The sequence below is a fragment of the Mya arenaria genome, chromosome 16, assembly GCF_026914265.1.
Source record: "Mya arenaria isolate MELC-2E11 chromosome 16, ASM2691426v1".
NCBI classification, from domain to species: domain Eukaryota; kingdom Metazoa; phylum Mollusca; class Bivalvia; order Myida; family Myidae; genus Mya; species Mya arenaria.
Window position 1 is genome coordinate 47320869 of NC_069137.1, and position 9730 is coordinate 47330598.

The window sequence follows — 9730 nt, forward strand, 5'->3', positions numbered from 1 at the left end:
GCACTGGTCACATGACCGGAAACACACGTCCGGTATGCAAGAATGCTTCCTGTCAATATTAAAATTCGTTCCTTCACATCCAATTCGAGCCAGGCGAGTTATAGCAGTCGGGGTTCGACTGTATTTTAATTTTAAAGGAGCCAAACATTAAACGATAATTTAAGGCCTAACAACACAGAGATCAGGGGTGGTATTCAATATAGTTCTTATCCTTATCCTTAGACATGCCTCAGTGATTCCATTCAGTTGATTGGTCAATTTATTTTACAGTCCAATCAAAAAGCTTAGATTTCACTCTTAAATTTAAGATTGATCTAAGTTGTTTATTGAATATGGCCCCTGACCTAAGAATGATGGGTTGTAGCAGCCACGTGGTCTCTCCTATAACCATATATCCAGTCGCTTCACACCAAACTAGCCAGAAACACCGCGTAATCGTCTTGAAAAGATTTGGCTTTAGACCCTCATCTGCTAATAAAAATGAGACTGTATGTATGTACATGTATAATGTAAAAAAACGCATAATACTTGTTTGTTTCCTGACGTCATATATGACTTCATGACACGTGGTAACATAAGCTTAATATTTACGTCAAACAGTTTCTGACGTTTTTGTATAGTTTCAATTTTGATAAAAAAAAGGTCGTGCGTTGTTGTGCGTGACTCATCTGACATGGTATGTATCGTATTAGTAATATCTGTCTTGTGTTCACGGTCTGAATAGAAACCCCTACTGGATTGCACTTGCGTTGCAAGGTTATGAGGCTTGCAGAGTTACCGGCTACGCAGCGTGCCAGAGGGTCGCATTTTTTATTCGGACCGGGCACGCGTGATGAATGACCTATTGAAATATCATAATTTTACTTACATAAATTGTATACTAAAAGAAAAAATAACGTTTTGCGTCATAGCGCGTGATTCATCTACCTTGGGGTGTGCCAGATAATGTTTCAGTATCTTATCTATAGTCCACAAACAACCGACCGCAACAACCACTCGCCCATTAAATCCTTTCACTCTGCATAATAATGACACTGGCAAAATAATCGACCAGAAAATATACATTTAAGTTATTTGAACATCTTACCCCACCCGCAAATGCTGGAAACTGTGCAGCATTCAACGATAGTTAATTTCATCTCTGTGGAGAATGACTATTATCTTTTGGATGTGTTTATCTAGTTTTTTTTACCTATTTCCTTCGGCAGTTTCACGGTAAATCTACCGCTCTCGATTAGTGGAGTAGATTCTACTGCTATACCATTGCGAGGATTTCTGGCGTCATTCCAATAAGCATCACTTTCATAACGAGGCCTTGAATTTGTCTTTTGTTTTGCTCGCCTGTAAAGCATCAGATATTTGAAGGTTTTCTTACTGAACCTACGCCAATTTGTGAGTATTAATTTTAAACAATTTACTGTTTACACATGTTGATAAGTATGAACATTGAGAATCATATGTATCACGTGTTTCCGGTCCGGTTTGACAAATCCATCCCGAGGGCATGTGCGTAAGACAGTAAAAAGGCATGTCGCGTTTCTGAAAACGAATTGTGCCCGAGGGTCAATGATTTTTTATCCGGACCGGAAGCACATGATTTATATTTGTTTGTTTTTTCAAGTTTTGATCAGCCAAAGCGTGTACAATGAATTGAATCTTCCTTACTGATGTATTATATCGCTTACGACACATGCATCTTTCGCAGTTTTTGCGCATTTGTTTTCAATTCGATATTAACTACGTTTGACTATCATGTAAACCCAAGTAAGTTTAAAGATGGCGTCGGTATATTATCTGTACTCATTAACAGATATGATTTTAACTTGGAAACCATTGTGAGCTATTACAAACGGGGGAACAGGAATGAGAGAGCAACGTGATTGATGCGTCTCTTGTTTTAACATACTAGCTCGCAATAACTCTTCTTGGTTTGTATAGAGGAAATACTGTATTTACCTTTTTAAACTAGCTTGAAATGACACTTCTTGGCTTGTTTAAAATACTGTATTAACCGTTTTTTACCATCTGGTGTCTAGTCCTTTTAGGGACGCTATGAATATGTAAAAAAAGTCCCTTACTTTTCAATTTCGCACTTTTGAATCTCTTTTTTCCACTCATCCTCCAGAAGAGGACCAAGATTATCGCACCGCAATCGCGACGTCTGCTCCCAAAACTCGGTGGCAATGAACTTGCCTCGGTAGCACTTGACCACCACCCTATAGAAAGATAACGCAACAGAAACTACAGCAGAAACTACAGCCGAAATTACAGCAAAAACCAGCAGGAAATACAGCAGAAACTACTACAGAAAATAGAATAAAAATACCGCAAAAAACTTTCATCAGAAACTACAGCAGAAAATTCCAAAGAAAATACAATTATAGAAAATACAACAAAAATACAACATGAAATAAATGATAAAATACAACAAAAGTTGTAATAGAAAAATAAAACAAAATGTTAAAAGGACGAGTCTAGCAGTTAATATATACCTATGAATCGTTTAAAGCCATAACAGGCCTCATATATATACACCGCAAGACACACCACGCCAATGGACACCATACGAATAAAGTATACATAATAAAGCCATTTTTTATAAATAAACAAACATTCAACACTTACGATGATAGCCAATGGAAGAGAATACGGTTTAATACAGACGCATTCTCATCTGGACACACATTCTGCAATTTTCGGAATTATATTTGTATAATGTCTAGTTCACAAACAAGTATCTATAAAGGCAATTTATGTTACAATCATTAGCTGTGTCTTGTTATAGTCTTAAAAATAACAAAGAAAATAACAGAAAAACAGCTTCTTAGGCATAAGTCGATGATAAGAAAAGTTGTAATCTATTCAGTATGATGAAGTGTATAACGGTTGTCTGGTTCTCACACTGGTTCGAGTTATGGCCTTGGCGCTTTTTAGTACTATTTGTGGTGAGGTCTAAAAAAATACATTTGGTTCGGGTAACCCGACACTACCTAGGGAATGGGCGCCGACCCTACCGTTTTTATACTCAGTTTGAAAAAAAAAATTAAAAACTAAAAAAAAAATAAAAAAAAAATAAAAAATTCAATTGCTTTTCAATATGTAGTTTAAAACCTTAAATGCTTACTCAGACGATAACTTTAACACCATTCCGCTATGATGAAAATGACAATCTTATCTAAACCTAAAAAAGCCTACCTACCCTACCTATTTTTGAAACGGATTTAACCCTAACCATACAATATTTTTTTAGGCCTGACCATGCCTGACAAGGGGGATGCCATTGGGCACTCCGGTTTCCCCAATCACACAATACCACACTGTCGAATAACATCGTGCCAGCCAGAATGATAAAAAATGTGTGATTACTCGTAAAATAAACTTTTCTGTATAAATAACCATACGTACGTCGTATTGTATCTCTTGGTAACCTTGTCTGGAATGTTGTTCGGCAAAACAGTGTAGAATGAGCTGCAGGAAGACAAGTCCGAAGTATATGTAGAATGTGACGTTCTCTGCACACACAATCTACAATAAAACAAACGCATCCGTTGGATTACTTAACTTAACCAAAGACCATGTAAAATGTGATGCCCTCCGCAAATACTACCGTATCTACTACTTAACTCATTCGTAAGATGGCCATCGATATCGATACGCATATATTGTAAATAAATATAAATAAATCATTCATAGCGTTTATGTTCTCGTCGTCGTACCTTGGTTTGCGAGTGAAAATATACAGGTAACGAGTTTTACCTTGGTTTGCGAGTGAGAGTACACGGGAATGAGTTTTACCTTGATTTGCGAGTGAGAGTACACGGGAACGAGTTTTACCTTGGTTTGCGAGTGAGAGTACACGGGAACGAGTTTTACCTTAGTTTGCGAGTGAGAGTACACGGGAACGAGTTTTACCTTGGTTTGCGAGTGAGAGTACACGGGAACGAGTTTTACCTTGGTTTGCGAGTGAGAGTACACGGGAATAAGTTTTACCTTGGTTTGCGAGTGAGAGTACACGGGAATAAGTTTTACCTTGGTTTGCGAGTGAGAGTACACGGGAACGAGTTTTACCTTGGTTTGCGAGTGAGAGTACACGGGAATGACTTCACACACCAGCAACACGAGCCAGAATGTGAATGGAACGGCGGACGTCTTAACTCCTTTTACCCTTTGGATTTGCTGCACTGCTATGGCAAATAACTAGAAAAATACAGTTTGCTATTGTGGGCATATGTGTACGTATTGCAATATGTTAATTATAGATTAAGAGTATCATTTTTATCTATTTGTCCAGCATATAGAGATTTGCATTTTATATATTTATATAGTAGCATTGAAGATAACTTTCTTTTCACAAATATGAAAATCAATGTCATTAATATCAAGACCTGTTCTAATCGATAGTTCTTAATACATTTATTTCGCAATAAAAAAAGAAAGCGGCTTGAGCAATTATTAAAAACGTTTAGAGCATGACATTGCTTGAGGTATTTTTCAAACAATTTAAAGAGCAAGTATTCGAACAATATAAAGCATTATATTGTTTGTGCAATCATTCAAACAGTTGAGAACATGTTATTGCTTGGCACACAGAGTAATACATAGAGTGAACGAAAATGTATAGTATTTAATTAAGGACTTCTAAAACTGCACAGCAGGATACTCAGATCGGAGATCTGATAAGACAATTACGCAATTAGAATAAGATTAATAAACAGAGGTTGTTACTATAAACGTTTTTTTTGTTTTGTTTTTTTTTTTGGGGGGGGGGGGGGTTACTGATAGTAGGATAAAACTAGGTCTTTTAAAGAGATCACAATAAGCACCATTACACTTTTAAAGCACCAGCAATACTTACAAATGTAGCAAATTTGACAGCGGAGGCGGTGTAGGAAGAGGGAGGAACAACCCTCCCTGGCTCACACCGGAAACCGTAGTGTTCTTGGAATATTAACTGCAGGATGATGGTGCATTCAAGCAGGAAACATACAACCTGAAATAAAGCATCACACACAAGTGTTCAAATAATGACCAGTTGTTAACTTCATAACATTTTAAAACACGCCTATTATGAGCGATGTACTCGTTTTGAATACCACATGGGGGATAAGCTATACTGGAAGTCCATTGGACAAAAGAATAATTATTTTGCTTTTGGTTTTCAAATCGTTTCTATATTTTGATGATATGTATGTACCAATATTGTTGGTATTATGAACTGTATGCATTGTGTTTGATTAATGTTACGTCAAACTAAAGTCGCTGTTTATGTTACAGCATGTTTGTAATTGTCTACTTACAGCTTTAGCCGTATTCAGTCTTGAAACCGGAAGTGGTGTGTACTTCTTATCGAGGTACATGTAAAGAATGAAGAATGGTGCGAGCATCCATAGATACGCGCATGCGCCCAGGCTCAGTGCGGTGTCCGTGAAACACGTTGAGAATGTCGGAACGTCAACGTTAATTAAATTATCATCCTGTCGGTTGTAAGGTAAGAATATTACTGCATTGTGACACATACAAACATGTATAAAAAATTAAACTTCAATAAATATTGAATGCTGAAATGTAAATAATGATAATATTTACTCGGTGCGTAATGGTTTCTTTATATTTGCAGTTTTCTACCATTATAATATTAATAATATGTCTACAATTATTGGTCAAAATATCTCGAATAGTCTGAAAGGGACTCGTTCATGTTTTGAAAAATGCATTTTTATGACAAAAAAGGCGTGGAAAATCATTACATATTGACAGCTAGAACCCTTCAGCATATTTGATATTTGTTCAAATATCGTCTTTGAAGCACCACAATTCGAATCCGTTACTAACAGCATTCAGCGATTCCTTATAGCGTAATTGATTGATTGACATTGTCACACGATGTTATCAATACATTGTAAAAATGCTAAAATATCCATCAACTGTTGCAAAATTTATTATGGCCTACAGCCAAAAGGGTGGTTATAGCGTCTCTTTTGCAATTTCGGTACAAAATAGTTAAATAATTATAACATTAGTTTTTTTCAGATGCGTAACCATGAAAGGACATTAGTCAAAACCTTGAGCAAGTCCATTTTGAAGGAGGTCAAGCTAAACACAATATATTAATTTAGGCAAGTTCTGAGACTTTGAAAGGAAATAATTTTATAAAGGAACAATACATGTTACACAAATGTTAACGATATACTGGCGCCTTTTAACTCGGGGGAGTGTGACCGTGTACCTATTACTCCAAAAAACTATTTGTTGAGGCAAATATGTTTTTAAAACTGTACATAAATCATATGTTGTTTTTTGTTTTGATCTTTAAAGTAAATTACATAATAAAAAGAAGTTTTACCATTAACGCGCCCCTTTAAAAGTCTTAAAAACGGTGATAACCTCTCCTCTTACTCACTTACCCAGAATGGCTCTCCGAGGCAAAACTCGTTTAGAATATCTTTTTGCACCAAATACTTTGCTGTCATTGTCCCGTTCGCCATTGACGATATGGATGTAAAATCATGTGTGTACTCAAAACCAGTACTTGATAACATATCGGGAACTGATGAAAAAAATCCTGAAGTCAAATTCTCAGAATCGGTGAAAAGTGTATTGCTAATGGAAGACAGCGTTGATATTGACCCTTGATTAAATGATACAGTAGATGTTGCTGGTGTTCCTGCCGAACTTGAATTGACAAGGGTTGGCGTAGAACTGCTAAACATCTCAGTGAGCGGGTTTAATGTTGTTCGATTTGTTCCCGAACTATTAACACTGGATATTGTCGAACTGAGCTGATCTAACGCTGGACGTGTAGTAGAAGACATCGTTTCTATAACACCAGAAGACTGGGAACTTGTCGATGACAGATTAACCAAACCGACCATACCTGTACCATTCGTCTGAATGTAAGATGTTGCATTTTCCAAATCCATAGTTAACGGATGTTGGCTGGAATGTTCCAACAAAACACGGATTCACGTTGCTGTCTTCACATGCTATATACTTTCACGTGGACGTATCCAAACCACTAGATATCATCCGAGGAATCCTAGTAAATTGTATATGAATTTCTCAGATAATACTTATCCAATGCTCGAATATATTGTCGAGTCGAAAAAGACGAAATATTCAATTTAAAACAATTGTTTGTGTCACACAGTTTTAGGTTTGACAATAATTATCTAAGCTACTTTTATTCCATGTTGTTGTTGTTTTTAAATCTGCTGATGCTAAATTTATCTTAATATAGTTTAGTTATTTTATCATAAATATTTTGAACTACTTCGCAATCCAATTTTACAATTCACATGAGTTCTATTACTACAATATGTTAAGCAATACAATAATACTTAAGCGGAGCGGACAAGCCCTGATTCAAATTCATGATGAAATTGTTCTGCTATTTGACACAACTGTACGTGTCTGTACTTATTTGTATGAATATGAATAATGAATATATGAATTAGTATTCATATACATGAAATATTGTAAGTTTCGGGTTGTAGAAGAAAAGATGGTGTGTGTCTTATCTGGGGGATGTTTACCGGTGCCGTAATGTATCCATGAATTCCAGTATACATTTTAGTAAGAAAGGCACATACTTCTCTGAAATTATACTTAAATTACATGAACAAGCCCATTAGTGAAACTTCAAGTATAAATCCTGCTCAGAAGCACAACGTCAGGACCCAAATGCACTGATAAGGCAATACATCCGTTCAAATTCGAAATACAGACCACCTGCGTGTCACGATAGCTTCTTCAATTATTGATGGTATTTACCGTCTTGGAACAGTCAGTGTAACACGGGCTCTCTGAAACTCTCTGTTGTGTATATATGTCTTATTACTACCCTTTTTGCCGAGCACCTGACAAAATATCGTACTGTCTAGTAAAGCATATGCATACCAAATTTTTAAGTCTTCAAGGTATTTGTCGTCTACGACTTTGAATAAGTATACTGGTTTCATTTGTAATTACGGTCAATATTTTAAGTCTTTTAATGCCGTATAGTTGTCAGAATACTTGTACTTTGTCCAAGTCATACACATAACAAGTCAATCGATAATAATTGATGTGTCACTCACTTGCAATAAATTATTTATTTTGTAGAACCGATACATACCGTAACTGGGCGGACTAGAATATAATATATGTATTTTTGCAACAAAGTTATTTTATCTACTCTTATATGTGAAGTTCTTTAATACTAATGGTATTGATGAAACTGCTGGTGGTGTGAGTTAGTTGTTAAGATATAAAATCGACCTCTTATTCCAATGAATTCGCATGTTACACTCAAATATTTTTCAATAATTATACAGTGTCAGTAGACTACGTGGTCGTGTGGTCTTGACTTCTGCCAATTATTATTGTACAGAGAAGGTTGACTCGGTTCAACTCCTGCAACCGCCAGAATATTATTCAACCGTAACGCATCTGGTACTTTGCAGAACCAATGAAAATTCCTCATTAATTATTCATGAAAACGAGATTTTCTTAGCTAAATTGCCCACGGTACGCAAAGAAGCATAGCGTAGTGTGTATCAGGGGTATCCGACGATGGGGGTAAAGAAAAACAACATAACTCTTGTTATCGTTTAGGTGTATTCTCAGCCATAGCATATTCTCAGGCTACATACAGTTACTGATTATGGACATACTATGTCATATACATATTGCGATGTTACAAAATGATTTATAAGTTTATTTGGTTAATATATATATATATATATATAGTTGAGACACGTTTGTGTATTGTATCGATTCTCAATCTCAAAGACATGATGAATCTTAACGTAACTGGCTCTTAGAATTTATGTTCATCCTGAAATAAATTTTTTAAATAACTTATTTGAAGAAACGCCAGTCAATATTTGATAGATTTACATTTGAATACGAATATCTTTAAGTCAATGTTAAAATGTGTCATAATGATGTTTATTCTGTAAAGTTATTAATATGAAGCAAAATATCTCCATTTTAGAGTATCGTTAAAACATATTACTTTAAAAAAAACATACATTAGAGATATCGAATGACTGTCGTTGTAAATATCGTGAAATCATTTTAAGGTTAGCGATCCATCATTACGATTTAAAGATGTGTTTGGGCATTTTAGATATTAACATCGATATAAATTCATTGCTTGTTTATTTATTGATTAGCCACACTATTAATATATATATTGATGTATATATTAATATCCGACAGATTAAAATAGATGTCGCAAAATCAAATTATTTATTAGACGCGAAACCAGATTTGAATACCCATTGATGAAATGGAAAAAAACAACAGAAATAGTGAACATTATTTGTATTTAAAAGTGGACAAAAAAGGCAAAATTAATATGTTTTTAAACTGCGCTGTAAAATCAAAATCGTGAAAAATAATTAAATGAAATTAAATTTCAAGCAAATTTAAGCACAAAGTATGCACATATAATATCAATGCAACTTAACAGAACTGAAACGAAACGATACAACGCAATATCAACAACACCAATTATAGTAAAAGTACAAAAGAATACATACAGCAAACCCTATGTACATAGCACAAATAATAGAAATTATATTCAAATTTTATCGAGATTTATGACATACTTTGGATAGATATATTATTGGTCAAATGACATATTTTATTAAAACAAATGACAAAACATATTTCTCAGTTCAATAAAAAGGTTAGGTATTAAACCTTTTTTTTTGCTAAAATTACCAGTAAGGAAAGGTTCCGAGGA

At 35.0% G+C, this 9730-nt stretch overlaps 1 protein-coding gene across 2 annotated transcripts in view; it reads right to left on the reverse strand.

Moving 5' to 3' along the window:
- LOC128221807 (multidrug resistance-associated protein 1-like) overlaps positions 1-7289 on the reverse strand; it is a 41574-nt gene extending 34285 nt beyond the window's left edge. Inside the window, exons 1-9 of one of the 2 annotated variants that reach the window (XM_052930409.1) lie at positions 6405-7289; positions 5298-5474; positions 4856-4990; positions 4069-4197; positions 3406-3525; positions 2626-2687; positions 2079-2216; positions 1193-1341; positions 345-471 (exon numbers count right to left, since the gene is read on the reverse strand). In XM_052930409.1, the coding sequence (XP_052786369.1) occupies positions 345-471; positions 1193-1341; positions 2079-2216; positions 2626-2687; positions 3406-3525; positions 4069-4197; positions 4856-4990; positions 5298-5474; positions 6405-6920 (1553 nt within the window). In that variant the 5' untranslated portion in view covers positions 6921-7289. The remainder of the gene's footprint in view (positions 1-344; positions 472-1192; positions 1342-2078; positions 2217-2625; positions 2688-3405; positions 3526-4068; positions 4198-4855; positions 4991-5297; positions 5475-6404) is intronic. The other variant, XM_052930410.1, reaches the window with a different exon arrangement.
- Positions 7290-9730: the final 2441 nt, after the last annotated feature.